Source organism: Pempheris klunzingeri, chromosome 8 (assembly GCF_042242105.1).
Source record: "Pempheris klunzingeri isolate RE-2024b chromosome 8, fPemKlu1.hap1, whole genome shotgun sequence".
Classification (NCBI taxonomy): Eukaryota; Metazoa; Chordata; class Actinopteri; order Acropomatiformes; family Pempheridae; genus Pempheris; species Pempheris klunzingeri.
In genome coordinates, this window is record NC_092019.1 from 21,526,473 (window position 1) to 21,546,286 (window position 19,814).

The 19,814-nt window shown below is 44.9% G+C and overlaps 1 protein-coding gene across 1 annotated transcript; it reads left to right on the plus strand.

Annotated features, from left to right (window-relative positions):
* Positions 1 to 660: 660 nt before the first annotated feature.
* On the plus strand, positions 661 to 19,808 carry ago1 (argonaute RISC component 1). The gene is made up of 19 exons (XM_070834635.1): positions 661 to 727; positions 4,330 to 4,516; positions 6,953 to 7,073; positions 8,203 to 8,384; positions 8,628 to 8,764; positions 9,110 to 9,244; positions 9,527 to 9,614; positions 9,996 to 10,143; positions 10,305 to 10,424; positions 10,543 to 10,665; positions 10,791 to 10,924; positions 11,492 to 11,676; positions 11,956 to 12,115; positions 13,735 to 13,825; positions 15,661 to 15,855; positions 15,972 to 16,106; positions 16,219 to 16,320; positions 16,521 to 16,720; positions 17,073 to 19,808. The coding sequence occupies exons 1-19, from the start codon at positions 703 to 705 to the stop codon at positions 17,179 to 17,181; spliced, it is 2,577 nt and encodes an 858-aa protein (XP_070690736.1). The 5' UTR covers positions 661 to 702; the 3' UTR covers positions 17,182 to 19,808.
* Positions 19,809 to 19,814: the final 6 nt, after the last annotated feature.

A 19,814-nucleotide genomic window follows, 5' to 3' on the forward strand; every position in this document is an offset into this window, starting at 1 on the left:
ACTCTTTCTTATGGTGAAAATAAGACTCTATGGACATGGATGGTGTGTGGTGTTATTCACAATGATCATTCATCTCATTCATGTGTAGTTTCTTCACCAAACGGGAGACCCAGTGTCCCAGCCCCACAGCCCGGGTGACCTGCCCTGACACTCGGCCACATTTGCATATCTGCAGTGCAGTTCCGTCTTCAGCCTCTGGGGTGTGACAGCAAGTTCATCAGCAGCTCCTTTGCACTTTTTAATGGCACAGAAGAAGTTTCAGATTTTTGGGGGGTGAGGGGCTGGCCTTTTTTGTTCCGCTGGAGAATCCTGCTTGAACGGTGAGCAGGAGCGCAACAGACTGACGAGAAATCCCAACGCCTCGGACAATCGGCGAAATCACGGCGCCGGGAGGGAGCACAGAGCCCCGCGACGGAGGAGAGGCCAGAAATAAGACGGTATCTCCCTCCAGCCCTGCCGCTGCTAGCTCCAGGGTCAACGGGCAGACGGGCGACTGGCAGCTACCGCCGTTAGCCTCAACTCCTCTGCGGGTCTGGGGGGCTCTGGTAGGGGCAGGGGGCGGGGGTACACCGAGAAAGGAGAAGACTACACGCCGAGAGGAGGGGGCTGGAAGTCTGAGACGCTTCCAGCCTGAAGGGGCCGGCGGTTTGGCCACAGCACCCCGGACTAGCTAGCTTGTACCCGCGCGGCTAAGTGAATGGGATGGAGCCGGGACCGTCTGGCGCTGGTAGGTTTATTTTCACTTCAGTGGCTTAACATGCTATCACGCCCGAGTTATGGCTGCAGATATATCGGAGAGCACATTTGAAAAAGCGGGGCACCGTAGCCTGGCCTTGGCGTCAGGGGGGATGTTCAGGGAGGCTTGGTGACAACCCCGTCTGTTGCACCGCAGAGAGTGGGAGATGGAGGGGGCTCTGTTTGCAGGCTGCATGCACAGAGCGTTATTATTTATCCAGATTTATGGCTACGGACGAGCCCTTTGGAGCGCTGACTATATCCACAGCCATGCGCGGGGGCAGGGAGGTCGTGGGAATCTCTGTGAGGAGGGACGAGGTGAAGCCCGCCTTCAAGCAGCAGCAGCACCAGCAGCAGGCTGCACCCCGCACACCCCCACAGCAGACCAGCCTCCCCGTTTCACTGACAGGTTGAGGGTGTTCAGAGAGTACAGCACCTATATCTCACTGAAGGTCCACATGCACAGGCCAGAGATCTGCAGAGACAGATGAATTATTAATTCCTGTGCAACCAAAAATAATCCTCAATTGTGATGTCTGCAAATCTGCTGTTTGAGTTGACAGAACCTGTTTGTACTCCTGAGGAACATGTGCAGTGCATTGCGCTTTGCATGTGGGGTTTCTCTCTGCATGCTTCACTTTCAGATTTACATCCAGTGCTCAGATCATTATCTGGCAGGTTCCTTGAATGACACCAAAGTGCCGCCAAATAAGTCACAAAACTAGGTGATGTTTGACTTTATGACCAGGTCTGAAGTCCGCCTATTGTGGAAAATCCTGGCCCCTGGTGTTTGTAATCCGGCCTTGAATCTGTCTTGTACTTTGGAAGGCAGCTTTTTTAAAAAAAAAAATCATATTGCATGCTGTCTTAATTAAGGAGGTGGTGTTGTGAACACACAGAACCTGATGGCTACCTCTGAATCCTCTTTGAAAATCGCCTGGCTGTCTTTATCTGCACAAATAGGCCACAGATTGAGATTAAATCAATGTAGATACTGAACCTTGAGTTAGATTGAATCGCCTTGTTGTTGTTGTTGTTGTTGTTTTTTTGTTTTTTTTTACAACTGGTGAAGGGTGCCTGGGGCCAGTCATCTCAAAGTCTGCTTTTGTGTTTGAAGTGTGACGATTCAATGTGCTATTTTCTTAGACTTAGCTGATTGCCATGTTTAGCTCATGGTCACAGCCAGTTATTCAGAGAGCCAACTAGTTTGCCAAAACAATTAATGCATAATTGGCTGTTCCCTCTCATTTATGTACTTGGCCTGTGGTGGTCCCCTGAAGGGGTCTCTTTGTAAACATCCACCACTGTTCTTTATTTTGAGATATCAAAGGCTCATTTTATTCTGATATCTTTTTTATCAATTTCAGTGTGTACTTGCAGTCGAAGCCATTAATAACCCAAAATGAAGCGCGTAAAAAATGAACATGTTCCCCCAGAACGACTACTTTAGAGTGGTCGTTCCCATGTGACTTGGGTTTGTTGCATGTTACGTCATGGTAAAGACTGTAAGTAGTGAGAGTCCTCATGTTGTGATGCAGCATCAAAGCTGTGCTTTAAGTCTTACCGCCCGGGAAAGACTGCTATTGTCTTGGGATATGTGAGAGCGCTGGCTCCGCTTCTCACCATCTGCCTTCACTGGCACGAGGGCGAAAGTGTGTGTCATTGTGTGAGTGTGCAGCGATCACAACACACTCTAGACACTTACATATTCACACACACATGCGTGCTTTCTCGCACACAGAGTATGTGAGGTCAGCACATGTCTGGTGTCTGTGTTTATGGTGTTTGTCAGATGTGTTGTAGTGAAGTGTGATTTTACACGCGCACACACACACACACTGCAGAGCATCTTTCTGTGTTTTGTTGCTAATGTTACTCTTCCTCTCAGGGTGGGTGAACATATGAGTGAGTGGTGTGTTTGACCCAGGGATTTCCTTAGCAGATATTTAAAGCAGGGCTTTTCCAGTTTGGGATACGCGGGCGCCTCGGCCCGAAGTGGGAAAACGCTCAGTGCAGGACCGAAAAGGCCATGGTCTCTTCAGCAGGACCACAGCAGCACCCTGCCTACTCCCATCTCCTCCAACAGCCCCACTCACACACACACACACACACACACACACACACGCACAGGTCCCCTGATATCCATGACAATGCTGTGTTGCCGTGGTGTCTCCATGGTGAGGCTGGGAATGTAGAGGGGGCCCCCTGTGTTTGTGTGTAAGAGTGAGTGTGTTCGCCGTAGCAAGGGCGCTCCCTCTTTCACACACCCGTGCATTTGTGTGTGTGTGTGTGAGAGAGATGGAGGAGCAGGGCAGCTGGGGTCTTTGTTGTGCTGGAAGAGGGCTGTTCTCTGGGGACCCAGAGGTTAAGGCACTGGGCCCCTCTCAGGCAGGAGTCACAGCTAGCCTCGCATCTAGCACCCAGTCTTGGACCCCCCTCTGTATTAGACCTCCAGACCGGCTCAGACTTGTTTTTAAGACCTGATGCTAGTGTGGACACTGATCAGGAAGATTTAAGTTGTATGCTGTGGGCCATTTGTGTTTTCTCATGTTTTCTGCCAGTGTAATACTGCCTTTATACAAGTCAGTGCCAAACTTTACTAACTGAAAAATAACTAAAATAATATAAAGTGTGTGTTGGGTGAAGTCATTTTCAGAAATTAAACTACAATCCACAATATATTTGAGGCTGCAACTTATGATTATTTTCATTAGCGATATAATTTTAAATGATCTTCTCAATTACTTGATACATCAGTTGTTCTATAGTCTCAATTTACAACAGAGAGAGATGGAAAATCCTCCAATTTCACACGAGCTGGAGCCAGCAGATGTTTGCCGTTTTTGTTAAACAATCGATCAATTATCATAATTGTTGGTAATCTGTAGAGCAACGGTGCAACCTGAAACGCAACCAAACCAAACCAAAAAAAAGTTCATATGATAAATGAATGAATTACAAACAGAAATAGAAATCACAATTTGCAGTTTCTCTACATAAAGAGGCATTTTTTTTTTCTAATGTATTCCTTTTCTTTCCCTTTCTCTCCTCCTCCCCCTTCCCTCCCTTGTCCATTCTCATTTGACCTAATCTGGCTGTTACTCCTCCTTCTTTTTCTTTTTTTTTTTTTATGCCTTGTCAATATCCATCACCCTCCATCACCCTTTATCTTACCACCATAACACACCTCTCTCCCTTCCCCTGGCCCCTAATGCACATTTTGCTGCATAAACTATTCCATCCTCATTGTTTGTCTCTTTTCCTATCCTCCCTCTCCTCGTCCCCGTCTTCCCCTTCCTGCCGCTACCTCTGGCCTCCACTTCTGTCCTCTCGGCCTCTGCCTACGCTTCCTTCCCGGCTTATGCCACATTTGCCCTGTCCGCTGCTGCTCACAACCACTTCCTCTGCCACCTCCTCACTCAACCGTTCTTTATCTCCCGTGTGCCTGCTTTGCCTGCGCCCTTCCTCTGCTTTCATTCGTTCGTTTTCTCTTCCCACTGTTGCTTTGTGAACATTCTCTTTCCACATTTCTGCCCTCTTTGCTCTGAACCCCCTCTGTCCTTGTCGATGGCCCCCCGTTCCCTGTCGCTCCAGTGCCCATGGGGGCCTTCCCCCCACCCTTGCAGCAGGTGTTCCATGCCCCCCGCCGGCCAGGCATGGGTACCGTGGGCAAGCCCATCAAGCTGCTGGCCAACTACTTTGAGGTGGAGATCCCAAAGATGGACGTCTATCACTATGAGGTGGACATTAAACCCGACAAGTGCCCTCGGAGAGTCAACAGGTAACAGGACATATGAAGACTATGGTTGCACCATGTGATCACAGGCACAGCGTTTCTTGTATTTCTGGCCTATGAAGTCCCACATTAATCTCAAAGATCAATACTTGCCAGTTGTCATGTGTCACAAGTTATTTACTTGTGGCAGCGAGGCATGCATTTTAAGAAGTCAACAAGCAGCTGAAGTCTCTGCAGTCTGGAACAGTTTGAAATTGGATAATGAAAGCCCACCAGCCACTTGTAATCACTGTGTTGTCAGTCTTTCAGGTGGCAGCCGCAGCAGCAGCAGCAGCAGCTGCTTTCAACAAATGAACAATGAACTGAGATTAAAATATAATTCTTTGTAATAACTATTTGTGTCTTTTAACAGTTGATTACCCTGTTTTTGTGTGAGGGAAATAATAAGAAATCTTTTGCAGCTTAAGCAGACCCATTCAGCTCTTGAGTACACCTCACTGAGATAGATTTTACTAACCTGCCTGCTTCTGATATTTTCAGCCAATGACACATTTTTTGCAAAGTTCAGATTCTAGTATATGCTTTGCTTTATGTTGAAGACAAAGCCTGTGTGAAAAACATACCGACTGTGACTTCTTGTTTGGCCTGAAAGAGCAAGAAGCAATCTGAGAAAAGTCCAGGCATCAGAGCAGTATCGGGCAAAAATGAAACACAAAGTATGCATGGGTTGGATCACACTAAGCACCAGGGAGCCTCCTCCTGCAGTTGCTGTGCCAGAGTGACCGGACTGGACAGATGGTGGAGTCAAAAGTGAATCTAACTTAACTGACCCTTTCACCTTGGCTGGTGTTTATGCTGCAGAGTGTGCTCTAAGAAGCCCCTTTATTGGATGGTTGAACCTTTGGCTGGCTGAGGCAGGCCAAATCAGGATGATCGTGGTGTTTGAGGCAGGATCCCAAAGATATTATTGGATAGAATAAACGTGAATCAACCTCATGATATCATGCAGGAGCAGAGATCTGAATCTATTGCCTGCATTGCAAAAAGGTTTATCTATCAGTGTTTCGCTCAATGCATGCACAGGCTAGCAAGGGTTGCTGTGTTAGTTTCCATGTGCTTCATTCAGTATCAACTTTTCTAAGGGAGCTATTAGCCCCTAGACCATCTTGGTGGCCCCATTCAAATATGCTTTTCAGCTGGAACAAATTAGAAATAAAAAAAGCTGCCACGGTTGTGATTTGTCACATTTATTACTCCAAGCATCAAACAGTACATAGACATAATTTACGAAATCCAGGGGGGGAAATGCGCTGTCTGCCCGACATGCCGACTTTTGTCATGACTCTCCATGAGCCAGCGTGTTTAAAACAACTGTCATGTCTGCCTTTGAGGGGAAAAGGCAACACGCCACACAATAAATATGATTCGTCATGTTTGATCCAGGAGATGCTGTCCCTCTATGAAGGCGTTATACGTTCTTTTGGACGTATTCCAATTCATGAACTCTTAGGTTCACTCTCCCACTGTGGTTTACTAATAGCCTTAGGCCTGTGGACAAAAGTCAGTAAATCATTTAGAAAGACGAGGTGTAAAACAGCGTTTAATGGACAAAACTCTGATGTATGTTCAGTTTTCTTTCTCGACAAAAATGACATCTGGCTATTGGAAACCAGATATTATTGTACAAACATGGGGTTGCCATTAATGTTGACAATTTTATTTAGACTTGTGCAGCTTGAATATAACTGTATTATTTAAGTATTTACTTTTCTTAAATCTGAAAGGAACATCTTGACACGATTTATGTCTGTCTATTAAAACAGCCCTGATCCAATACCAGTGTCCTCATAGAGCATTCTGGTTTTGATTTAACAAACAATCTTTTGGTCAAATCCTTGAAGGCTGTCCAGAGAATTATCTAGGAGTGTCCTTGAGCTTTTGCTGTCTCCCTAATTAACAAATACATGAACGGAAACAGAAACAAATGAACAAATCAGTCATCTCCTATTTGTAATTAAAGACGCGTTTGCTCAGAAAACCTGAAATTTTGAAGAAGGACCCTTGAGAAACGTACCTCCTTCTTTCAGAGAGGGTCTTTGAGCATCCGTCTCTTTTGCTTTTGGAGTGTGAGACAAAGGTTCCAAGAAGGCATGCAAAGGTCAAGCCCTTTGACCTTTTCTATTCAGAACAAATCCTCATCCCCCCACATTTATATGAAGGCCAAGGCACCGGGCATTGAAGGGTGGCCCCCCGCCCACACCCTCGCTCTTTTTGTCCTTGCCTCTCCCCCTGTGACCATGAAATATTGCACCCACCAGCTGTATCCTGCTTGATCAATACTCTGTCATCTGGGGTACTGATCACAATCCGATCACAATAGAGCATCCTGATCGGGGGATCGGTTTAATTGGCAGAGCGGGGTCTCTTTCTGCCTCTGGTGCGTGTTAATCCCATATTGTATTTGTGTGTCTCTTCCTACAGGGAGGTGGTGGAATACATGGTGCAACACTTCAAGCCCCAGCTCTTTGGCGACAGGAAGCCAGTGTATGACGGCAAAAAGAACATCTACACAGTGCTAGCACTTCCTATTGGGAGTGAGAAGGTAGATGTCTGCAGTGGTTTACACCGCGCCATGATCACCGACTGATTTATCCTCGGGGATCAATAAAGTCCATCTTAAGCCCCGTTTTAATGCGAATAACAGAAGACTCTCTGGGGAAGGGAGGGTTATTTGCACAACACTGAATAGAAGTCCTGCAGAGCACATATGTCTATCTCAGTATTCACAACAACCACAGACACCTACGTGTAGCTTTAATGTGTCCTGGAGTATTTGAGCACGCAGAGCTGTTCCTTCTGTTATTTCTAATCTTTAAGGAATAGTTTGACATTTCGGGAAATTTGCTTTCTTGTCAGATAAGAGGCTCAGTACTATATTTATACCTGTCCAGCAAATATAAGGCCATAGCCAGTTAGCTTGACTTTGCATAAATATGGGAAATGGGGGAAATGGCTTGCCTGGCTTTGTCCAAAGGAGTCTTGGCTGTCATGGTGATGGCAGGACTGCTGGAGGTCGCTGCTCCTGGCCAAGAAATAGTCCAACACGTAACACCCCATAAATCTGCAATGTCTGCATTGCGTTTGTTGTTGCACAGATTAAACAAAAACAATGAAACATGTTAATTAGTGAGCTTTTGGGGTGCTTTCTGATGCTTTGGGTTACTTTCGGACCGAGCCAGTCCAGCAGTGTCCCCCAGGTTCTGGTCTTTATTATAAGCTAAGCTAAAGGGCTGCAGGGTTTAGTTTTATATTTCCCATACATACATACCAGTGGTATTGATTTCCCATCCAGCTCTTGGCAAGAACGTGAATAAGTGTGTCAAACAATCTCCAAAAGGATACAGACACATGTTCTTTGACTTACAGTCATGTTTAAGAGCCCCTACAGCAATAGAAAATAAAGCCATGCAAACTCGTGTGCTGTGTAGTGTCTGTAAGATAAGTGATGTGTAGCAGGCAAGGTGTTGTTGAACCACCTTCTATAATGTGAAATTCCGCCTCGAATAATGAATCGTGTACGAAGTAGGATTTCCAGTATACTGCACGGCCTGATAATCAGCTTTTCTTTTGCTAGAAGTTCTTCTTGATTCAACTTGTGGTTATTGTTCTCCTTCTCCTACAGCCTTACCTCTCCTCTCCATTTCTGCCCTCTCTATCCTCGAATTCTCCAGGTGGACTTCGAGGTAACCATCCCAGGCGAGGGTAAGGACCGAATCTTCAAGGTGTCCATCCGTTGGCTGGCCAAAGTTTCATGGCGCCTGCTGCAGGAGACTCTGGTCAGCGGCCGGCTGCAGGTTCCCCTCGACTCGGTCCAAGCCCTGGACGTGGCCATGCGCCACCTGGCCTCTATGAGGTACACAATGGAAACCCTTCATCTTTTACACCACAACATACACATGTACACACACTACAACATCCCTACTCCTGTAAAAACCTACTCCTAAAAAATACAAATCCCTCTAAGAGGTGACTCATTCTCAAACCTCCTACATAAGAAGTCACCCTGGACATGAAGTCAGCCTGAGGGTGTACTTTTAATCCAGTCGAGTCCTTTTTTCACATTCATCAATTTCACCTTCCCACCTCCTCCAATTAGGTACACTCCAGTGGGCCGTTCATTTTTCTCCCCACCTGAAGGATACTACCACCCACTGGGTGGAGGGAGGGAAGTCTGGTTTGGTTTCCACCAGTCTGTGCGCCCCGCCATGTGGAAGATGATGTTAAACATTGATGGTGAGTCACCAAAGCTCACCAGAGTGTGTGTCAGTCAGTGAACTCATTGTTTTTACCGACATTGTATGACAGAGGGACAGAAGAGGTGAAAAGTTAAATTCACTTTGGGACTTGAGAGGATTTGAAGCACCAATCATTACATGACTTATAATTAAATCATAGTGTAAGTGGTGCTGCTCTCCTTCCTATCGGCTGCTTATATTTTACCTTTTTATTCCAACATAATTTCACTCTGATAATGCCTTAAATTGTGACGCAGAGGCTCAGAAATGTTGTGGTCACCAGGAGCCTTTTGTGAAGTTGCTCTTCTGACTGGACTTGTTGCTGCTCTCTGTCTCCCTCTAGTGTCTGCCACGGCCTTCTACAAAGCCCAGCCTGTAATTGAGTTCATGTGTGAGGTGTTGGACATTCGCAATATTGACGAGCAGCCCAAAACTCTCACTGACTCACAAAGGGTTCGCTTCACCAAGGAGATTAAAGGTGGGCTGCTGGTGCACACACAGGATAAGCCCTCAACAAGAAAATAAATGGACACCGTCATGCCTCCGCCTAAAGATCCTTTGCTCACTTTACACCTGGCAGATTCGTTTCAGATCTCTTTCTAGACCTTATAAATGAGTTACCGCCATATATAATCACGGACATTTCCCTTTTCACTTATTCTAATGAGAAGCTCTTTAAATTACTTTGCTTGGAATTGTCATGTCTGTCTGTCTGTCTCTGTTCCTGCTTGTTTACCCTACTTATCGTTGGCGTTACCAGGCCTGAAGGTGGAGGTGACGCACTGTGGCCAAATGAAGAGGAAGTATCGCGTATGCAATGTCACCCGACGGCCTGCCAGCCACCAGACGTAAGAACGCAGAAAGCATTCAAATGAATTTGGCAGGCGCTTTTGGAAGTGACTTGCACTAAGCACCAGACCATATAGTCACCCTGTTGTGTGCAGCTACCGTTGCATGATTCTGATGTTTGAATGAATCAATGAATGACTGACTGACTGCAGTGGAAACACCCCATAATATGATACCACATGATATTTGGTAAATCATTTGACAGTTAAAACACTCTGTTTACAGCCTGACAGACTGTTTACAAAAAGACTATAGTTATTTTTAATGTGATTTTAGTGTCAACCTAGATGACTCAGCCAATCAGGAGCTGGCCAGTGATGTGCAGCATCGTCTATTTACCAGGTCCCCGAGTAGTTCATGTTTCTTGTCTTTTCTACCAGGTTTCCCCTCCAGCTCGAAAGTGGGCAGACAGTAGAATGTACAGTGGCCCAGTACTTCAAGCAGAAGTACAACCTGCAGCTAAAATACCCCCACCTACCCTGTCTACAGGTGGGCCAGGAGCAGAAGCACACCTATCTGCCACTGGAGGTGAGGAAAGGAAATGATTTCACTGTGATACAATAACTGAGCTTATTTTAGGTCAAAGATTTACCAGATAGTGTTCATATGTGACTAGTTTGATACATTAGCTACATCCAGGATTAGTGCATGTCAATAACCAATGTTTACATGATGATGACTCCTTGCAGGTGTGTAACATTGTAGCAGGTCAACGATGCATCAAGAAGCTGACAGATAATCAGACCTCCACTATGATCAAAGCCACAGCTCGCTCCGCACCCGACAGGCAGGAGGAGATCAGCAGGCTGGTGAGTTGTAGAGACAACTGGTGGGTGGAGGCCACGCACCAGGTATAACAACAGTGTTTAGGAATGTGTGGCTCTGTGATCCGCTTGAGATATGATGGATGTCCGTCGCTCCCCACAGATGAAGAACGCTAACTTCAACCTGGACCCGTACATCCAGGAGTTTGGGATTAAGGTGAAAGACGACATGGCTGAAGTGACGGGCAGAGTGCTTCCAGCCCCCATCCTGCAGTATGGAGGACGGGTAATACATGGTTCATTTGTTATTTTAAGAGAAGTCAGTCCACACAGTGCGCCGTGCAGTAAACTACTGTAGATGTGACCTGATTTGGTTTAAACTTTAATCTCCTCTGGTCCTCTCTTCCACAGAATCGTGCCATAGCGACCCCCAACCAGGGAGTGTGGGACATGAGGGGGAAGCAGTTTTATAACGGCATCGAGATCAAAGTGTGGGCGATTGCCTGCTTTGCCCCCCAGAAACAGTGCAGAGAAGAGGTGCTCAAGTAAGTACTAATGAGGAGTAACAGCGGGAATTCATTTTTTTGGGGATTAAACAATTTTCTCCATAACATTCTTTGGCTGTTTTGCATTTGATACTGTTAAGTCATTAGATCCACTTTGAATTTGGCTGCGAGCAAGAAAAAAAAAAGAAAGAGCAGCCACAACGCCATATTTAGCACACACGAGGGGCGGCTGTGGCTCAGTGGTAGAGCGGATCGTCCAACAATCGGAAGTCGATCCACGGCTCTTCTTAGTCAGCATGTCAAAGTGTCCTTGGGCGAGACACTGAACCTCAACTGAATGTGTGGAAAAGAACAGTCTCCTCCAACTTAGATTCCTTCTGCATGAATGATGTGTGAGCGGGTGAATGAGGATGTGATGTGAAAGTGTTTTGAGTAGTTGAAATGAAATGCGCTATACAAATACAGACCGTTTACATTTGTTCTCTCCAAAACGGTGATTCGTGTCTTTATAATACGACAGGGGGGGGGCAGAGATAAAGTGCACGACAACAGTAAGGTGTGAAAAACCTTAACTTTTGCATGCCTACTACTCTGGTGTTCACTCAGGAACTTCACAGACCAGCTGCGCAAGATCTCTAAGGATGCTGGGATGCCAATTCAGGGCCAGCCATGCTTCTGCAAATACGCCCAGGGAGCAGACAGCGTGGAGCCCATGTTCAGACACCTGAAGAACACCTACTCTGGACTGCAGCTTATCATCGTCATCCTGCCAGGAAAAACTCCCGTCTATGGTAGGCCATGTCATAGTTCTTATTATTTAGATACGCTCTCTGCTTGTCATGATGAGAGACTGTTTTTGTTTTTGCACAGACGAATAAGTAAATTCTATAAGAAGGAGCAGTCTAAAAACGTCATAAAACCTCAAAACTATCTAAAGATGTGCTCTGCTGTTAAAGCCTCATCATCAAGAAGCAGAGTTTTGAAAAAGCAAACTCCTCAAAATGCCACATTAGATCTTTAGCATCATGGTGTCATTCATTCATATCCCATTTCCAAATTGTCCTCTTTAGCGGAGGTGAAGCGCGTGGGAGACACCCTCTTGGGCATGGCCACGCAGTGTGTCCAGGTGAAGAACGTGGTGAAGACGTCACCGCAGACCCTCTCCAACCTCTGCCTCAAGATCAACGTGAAGCTGGGAGGCATCAACAACATCCTGGTGCCTCACCAACGGTGAGCTTTTGTTTGAGCTTCTTTTAATTAGTTGTAGACATTCATAGCAGGAGGACAACAGTGAGAATTTTATAATACTACTGTTGCATTTAAACAGGTGTTTGACCCTTGTGTAACCCTTTAACACCAGTAAGGTCATCAGTGTCCATAAAAGAGGACAACCTTTCCATAAATCTCATAACCAGTAGGCCATCGTCTGATGATGATTTAGCCTCTGGCGGCAAGGGCCAGTGGATACCTAGATAACGGATATCAGGGCCAGGACTTCCTCTTTCCTCTCTCTGACATTTTTGCTTATCTCTACAAACAGATATAATAATGGAGATGAAAAGAGCTGAATCATTATCAGACGATAGCCGATGGGTTATTTGTGATTGTATTTCAGCGGATGCTTTTTGCTTTTTTTTTGCACCACGTGGACTCAAGCGTGATTGGCCAACTCGGACTATAAACTGAAACCAAAATGCTTCTGACACCCAAAGTCTTGTCCTTTGCCTACAGATTCTGCATTAATTTGCACTTTTAAACCATAGAATAAGTTGCTTTTATGTTTAGGATTCTATCCTTAAGTAAATGACAAATGGCTCCTGCAATATTAATTTCTAAGATGCAAGTTTTGTATTGTCCTTTATTTTGTCTTCTTATTGTGTTTGATGTCCTTTTGTAACAATTTGCATGTTCAAATTTAACAGATAACTCCAGTATTTTTAAACCTAGGCACAATTTTTACACAGTCTTTGGCCGATCAAAATACCACCAGTAAAAGTGCTTGTTTTTGCCACTGTCGGTCACTCGGGCTGTTATTTGAAATGTCTGACAACTTCACAGAAAGGATCCCTACAGAGTTAGACATGAAAGATCCTTTTTGTTTTAAAAGAAATATTTTCTTGCACTGTTCAAACCCACCAGACGCCATTGACAAAAACAGTCATTTTACCTACAGAACATGGGAGTGGCTGGTCTACTGCTGCCTCGATCGGTTGGTTGGTTTGCGTTGTTGTGTCACACAAATATTGTGTTGGATCTGAACTAACTGTTTAAAACACCACAGTAACACAAACAAACTAACTGATCGAGATAGTGGATAGACCAGCAACCCCTGTGTAAAATTACTGTCTTTGTCAATGGAGTCTGGTGGCTTTGAACCGAGCGCTAAAACGGCTATTTCTAGTTAAACAAACACTTGTTTGTGGGTTATACAGGTCTGTCTCTGTAGGGAGCCTTTCTTTAATGTTGTCAGACACTTCGGATGACAATCTGAGCCTGTTAGTGGCACTTTACGTGAACATGATGGGACACAGTTGCTCCAAAAGATTACATTACGTATGCAGCTTGTTTGATGTGTGTTCTCAGCTGCCGGCTGACGCAATCTACTGGACCAATTCCAGAGATTTTTGTACCCATCAGTCATTTCATACCAAAACTATGTCAAAACAGGGCCCAGGCTTAAAGATAGTGGAGTTATCCTTTATGTAGATGAAGCCTACAAAGTTGTGTATTGTTCATTGACCCATCACAGAATTTCAGCCTGTGATGATGGTAGAAACCCTCAAAAGCAACCCCACACTGCCTTTATGAGCAAGTGTAATTTGCATCTCCTCCTCCATGCGGTCTCTCAGGTCAGCAGTGTTTCAGCAGCCAGTTATCTTCCTGGGAGCAGATGTCACGCACCCCCCTGCTGGAGATGGCAAGAAGCCCTCCATTACTGCTGTAAGTCTCAGAAATAACGCCTTTATTAAGCTACAGTAGTTGACCTTGAACACAGTCTCAGGAAAAGGAAGGCAGTGCGCAACATGCCACACAAAGTCAGGGCGTACAGGTCAAGTCCAGGTGTGGTGCTTTTGGCTTTGAGAACTTATGAAGGGCATTTCTTGTTAGTACTTCTTATTTAGAGACTAACGATTGCTTGATTAATCAAACTGATAACTAATAATTGTCTGTGTCTATTGTTTAAAGATTGTAAGCTGTTGGAAAACAACAGACTTTACATAATCTTTGGGTTTCTGAAATCAAAGACTGGGCTTGGGTTTGCTGTTTACTGCCATCTTTGTCAGGTACTGGAGCCAGAATATTAAGACCTGATCTAAGTGGACATGCTGAGATATATTTTATAAACATACTTCTTGTAAGCCAGCAAAAACAGATCTAGATCATTGTTAATACCTTCACACAGCCGCAGTGTGTAGTGTGGTTTCTCTGAGGGCGGTCCAGAAGCCTGCAGCAGCACTCCTTTTTAGAAATCAAAAATAATGAAATCAAAAAAACAATAAGAGCATGTAAATAATGCAAATGACCTCAAGATGGCATAGAAAAGCAAACAGTTGCGGTTGCTTGGTGACAGTAGCACTGGGTGGTAATGGCACATGACAGTGCTGATAAGAGAAGAATCCCGCAGCCATAAATTGCATGTGGGAGACAGAAGAGCTTTAACAGCTTATAATCTAACACTGAAACACTGCAGTGCAAATGTCATTACATTCAGCTCATATGTGAATATTTGTCAATGCTTCTAGTGAGCAAAGATGAATGCACAAAAGAAACGGGGAAATGCTTTTATGTTTGTTGGATAGATGAGATGAATTCAACACTTTTAGCTCTGGTAACTTGCGATGGGCATTTGTAGTTCATCTTGGCGTTTTCAATCAAACCACTAGTAGCTGCAGCTCTTAGTTATGGCTTTAGAATCTGTTGCGCACTCCCAGGCCTTTCATAAACTTGCAATTTAGCCAGAACACTTTTCACAGTTCTACAGGCTAATCAGAATATATCACCAACACCAACTTATTAGTTAAATTCCCCGACACACGGTGCTTTGAAAGCCCATTTTAAGAGAAACGTCTGCCGTCAATCAGACTTTTCTTTTAGAGTCGTACACACAAAACACATCAGGCTGATGAAAAACGCAGGAAGAGAGGAGTTGTTGAGGGATAAAGGGAAACAAGAGGCTCATCACTGACTCACGTTCAAAAAGGAAATGACGTCAACCCACGCCTGCCCTTGACCTCAGCTCCGCTGTGGTTGGCTGTGTTGTTGCCTAGCAATTATGACAAACGCTTGAGTCACGCGCGCACAGAGGATGGGAGAGGAGAGTGGGTCTGTCTCGATCCTCCTGACAGAGGAGAACACTGGTGAAAACCTATGGTTGTAATCCAGTGTAAGGATTTGAGGGAAGAAAAATAAAAGGGGGTGTTGAGCCTCCTACACTTCCCAGTGGCAACCTCTAGGGGATGCTAACGTACAAATATACACAAACAAGTGATAGTGGTGAAAGGACAGTGTGTTGATGTCTGTGTAAGCTGATTACTCTAAATGCACGAACTGAAGAATAATACACAACAGCTACTTGGGCAGAACAGTGCTGATTAAAACTATACGCTACAACTTCTGCATAAGATGTCTAAATGAATTAAGTTTTACTCAGAGTAGATCGAGATGTACTCGTGATGGCGCCCTTTTTCGCGTATGTGTTACCAGTGGAAATTGGATCGCTGACCCTGACAGTGCCCTGTCCCACTCTGCCACTGCCCTCCTCCCCTCTGTTCCAGGTGGTAGGCAGTATGGACGCTCATCCCAGCAGATACTGTGCCACAGTGCGAGTCCAGAGACCCAGGCAGGAGATCATCGAAGATCTGTCATACATGGTGCGAGAACTGCTGATTCAGTTCTACAAATCGACCCGGTTCAAGCCCACCAGGATCATTTTCTACAGAGATGGAGTTCCTGAGGGACAGTTGCCGCAGGTAATATGGCGTAATGGTAACCGACACTGATCAGAGTTGTTTGGTGGTTAATATTGAATATGTAATGCATCATTTCTTTATCGGCTTGAGTGCTAATAAACAGTGTTGTTGTGTAGATTCTGCACTACGAGCTCCTGGCCATAAGAGATGCATGCATCAAGTTGGAGAAGGACTATCAGCCTGGCATTACCTACATCGTGGTGCAGAAACGCCACCACACACGCCTCTTCTGTGCTGACAAGTCTGAGAGGGTGAGCTATCCATTTTCTGACACTATCTTTTTTTTTTTTATGTTCTCTATTCATGCGTGCACACTTGTTTCCTTGTGTTTTACGATGATCATCTTGTGTTTTCTTTTGATAGATTGGGAAGAGTGGGAATATTCCTGCAGGGACTACAGTGGACACCAGCATCACTCATCCCTTTGAGTTTGATTTCTACCTGTGCAGCCATGCAGGCATACAGGTAATAATAACAGACGCAGAATGTTTCATTGCTCTGTGATTACATTTTCCTGAATAGATTATAATAAGATTGAATACCTTTAACACCAAAACCCGACATTTTGTATTTGATTGTTTTACATATCCACAGATCCTTTTTTTTTTTTTTTTTTTTTGCATTAATGTTCCATCTCATATTTCCTGCCTCCTCTCTGTCTCCAGGGTACCAGCCGGCCGTCTCATTACTATGTCTTATGGGACGACAATCGTTTCACGGCTGATGAGTTGCAGATTCTAACGTACCAGTTGTGCCACACTTACGTGCGCTGTACCCGCTCAGTCTCCATCCCTGCGCCAGCCTACTACGCCCGCCTCGTGGCCTTCCGTGCCCGCTACCATCTGGTGGACAAAGAACATGACAGGTTAGATTTGGTTATGACAGATGGAACGCAGGGTTTCTCAATCTTTGACAGCTCATCACCCAGTTTTTGGTTCCCCAAACTTGTACAGCCCACTGTAATGGGAAAATGTTCCTTTGGTGTGACATACTTTTTCTCTATTCTATTTTTAGAATTAGTGAAACATTTAAAGCTTATTTACTTATCACAAATAATACCAAACATAAAGTTAATCAGTCTTGTACTGTCAGCCCCCATGTAGCGTTTGGACCCCAAATTTAGGAGACACAATGCGATTGGTGACATTATTCTGATAATTGCATACAAAGTGTCACTGGTCTTTGTTCTGCAACGTCTCTCCTTGTCATCACTGCAGTGGAGAGGGCAGCCATGTGTCCGGTCAGAGTAACGGCCGGGACCCCCAGGCGCTGGCTAAGGCTGTCCAGATCCATCACGACACCCTGAGGACCATGTACTTCGCCTGAGCTACGCCAACCATCACGACCATCGATCCCTCCCACCTCATTTCTACCTAAGTGGGCACATGGCCGCCACCACCACCTCATCCCCATCCCTTATTCCCTATGACTGCCCACCACACACACTCCACAGACCTGCCAGTCATTCACCCACATCCAAGAAACATAAGGCCCTTCACCTGTAAAACACAGGCAGACTCTACAGCCTCATGCACTCAAAAGGTTATGAATATTATTATTATTATTGTTATTATTATTGTCGTTTTATTGTTTTTACTTTACCAGGAGTATTGCTCTTTTTATGTTGAATTTTTAAAACTTGGGTATTATTATTATGTAATTGTATTGTACACGATCTTCACACTCCTGTGTATGTAAGTATGCAATACGGATGGGAGGAAAATAGGCGATAAAAAGAAGAAAAAAAAAAAAAATCACAAAAAACTTTTTTAACTGCCACCACGATGCTGCCTCTTCACCCATCCGAAAGCCGGATGCCAGTGTTCCAATCCCCTTAGTACGGGGATCCTCCAGAGGGTTGGTACTGGGCATGCACACTTACATGTATCATTATAACGTCGTCATGAACTTCATTCATGTTTTTAATGTTTTTGAATAATGTTATTTTTTTAAACGGCCTTGACGAGTCTGAGGTATGGTACATTAGCACTTAGTGTTAGCATGTAGGTGCCACCAGTCCTGCACATATGAGTTTGTTAGTACATGTGAGACTAGCCCTCTGGTCTCTATATTAGCAGAGACAGACAGAGCAGGTGTAGCATATCGTAGACACAGGAGAGAAGTCCTGCCGCACTCTCTGTGCTGGTTGGCCAGTCCCTTAGAGATTTACCCTATAGAGGCAAGCTTAGCATAACAATAGAGGGACCATTTGCATAGAGTGTATCAAATATACTTGCACCCCATGCACCTAAACCAGCATTATTAACCAGCCAAAAGTGATGCCAACCAATGGAAAAGGGGCACTTAAACAGGAAGATAATCTAATATTTCTGTATGCGACGCTCTTTTAGGATCCACGAGGCACTTTTTTTAATTTACTTGTTGATTTCTTTTACTTCAAAATAGTGACACTTGTCTGCCCCGAGGCTCGACACAGACCACTTTGGAGTTTTCACACCCACACTCGCTCAGTTTTCAAAACGAAGAGGTAACTAAGGCAATAGGCAAGGTCATCACTCCTCTGTAGAATTGAATGCAGGCAAATATAAAGTCTGTGACCACTTAAGTGCTGCAAAGCTGAACTCTCATTCAGCAGTTGACCTTGCTCCGATCATTCTGCACATTCCAACATGTATCAGTATGGAGGTGATGCCACACAGCGCGCTCCACACCTCCAATCCTCGCACTTCTCCGCGTACCTACACACACACACACACACACACACACACACACCCATTTTTACAACAAAGCTCTTCCCTCTGCAGGCAATTACAACTCATAGCCTGGATAGCAGAAGCACACACACATCTCTGCCCTCTCAGTCTCTTTCTTAGCATGTAGAGATTAGCCTCTTCAAATGCACTTGTCCCCTTATTTCCCTCCGAGCCAAACTATCACTTATCACCCTCTCCATCATCACCCTCTATCCCTCTCTTCGGACTTCTAACATCACACACCTACAGCATCCCCTGCCCCAATCCCCTAGCTTGTGTTAGCCAATCCCCATTGGTGCTCTGTGTGCATGGGCGGCACAGATAGGGGATTGCTACATTGGACAGGGTGGGCAACTATTACTACTACTTAATATGCCCTGCCTTTACATCTAGTCACTTTCTGGATTTATGGAAAAAAAATGCATGTAATTATGATTATTTTTTGACTGGATATTCTGAGCCACCTTATTTTGGTTTCCTTAGAGGTAGGAGCCTTGTGCTCACCACTGCCTGTCAGTCGTTTTTGCCTCGATTGTGTAATGGTTATAAAGACTGCTTTTTCCTTTGTCATTATTATTATGAATATTGTTGACTAGTGTCAGAGTGTATCCTCGAGAGGGCACTGTGGAGACTGTCTCAAAATTCCACCTCAGTTGCCCTTAAAGCGCCTCAAATCTTGTCTGATGGTCAGAGCCCCTTTGAGCTGAAAGGGATCAAAAGATAAGAGATCAGATGAGTTTGATTTTTAAATCATGTTTATTAACATAATCAGTATGCCTTTGTACACCGTATTACTGATCCTTCATTGTGTCCAAGGTGATTTGTATATATAAATATATAATATTAACCTGTTATGTATTTTGGCTCACCAGTTGCCGGGCCTTTCACAGTTGGGGTCAGTGTTCTTTCCCTCATTCTGTGTTTTAAAAAAAGAAAAAAAAATATCAGTCTGGGGGCATTTCGCAGCACCACTGAAACCAGATGCAGTTCTTCATTCACTGAAGCCACAAAGCACCTTGCAAAGGGGGGAGACGAAATGGCAGTCACCCTGGAAATGCATCATGTGGACACCGAGAGAGTCTCCACTCCTCTCCACACAGCCTCACTGTCTGACTAAGCAATATTGAAGCCACTGATCAAGAACAGTCCTTGTCATAGCACTTCCCAATAGATTTGAATGAAAGGACATGGAAGCATATTATTTTGGCTCTGTATGTGATAGTATGGGAACTCTGTTGGGGCGGG

Bases quoted from the DNA above. Each gene is read 5' to 3' on its own strand.
- ago1 (XM_070834635.1), top strand. From the start codon at position 703: ATGGAGCCGGGACCGTCTGGCGCTG. The intron at 8,385-8,627 runs GTACACAATGGA...TCCTCCAATTAG, and splicing joins CGCCACCTGGCCTCTATGAG to GTACACTCCAGTGGGCCGTT. The intron at 9,615-9,995 runs GTAAGAACGCAG...CTTTTCTACCAG, and splicing joins CGGCCTGCCAGCCACCAGAC to GTTTCCCCTCCAGCTCGAAA.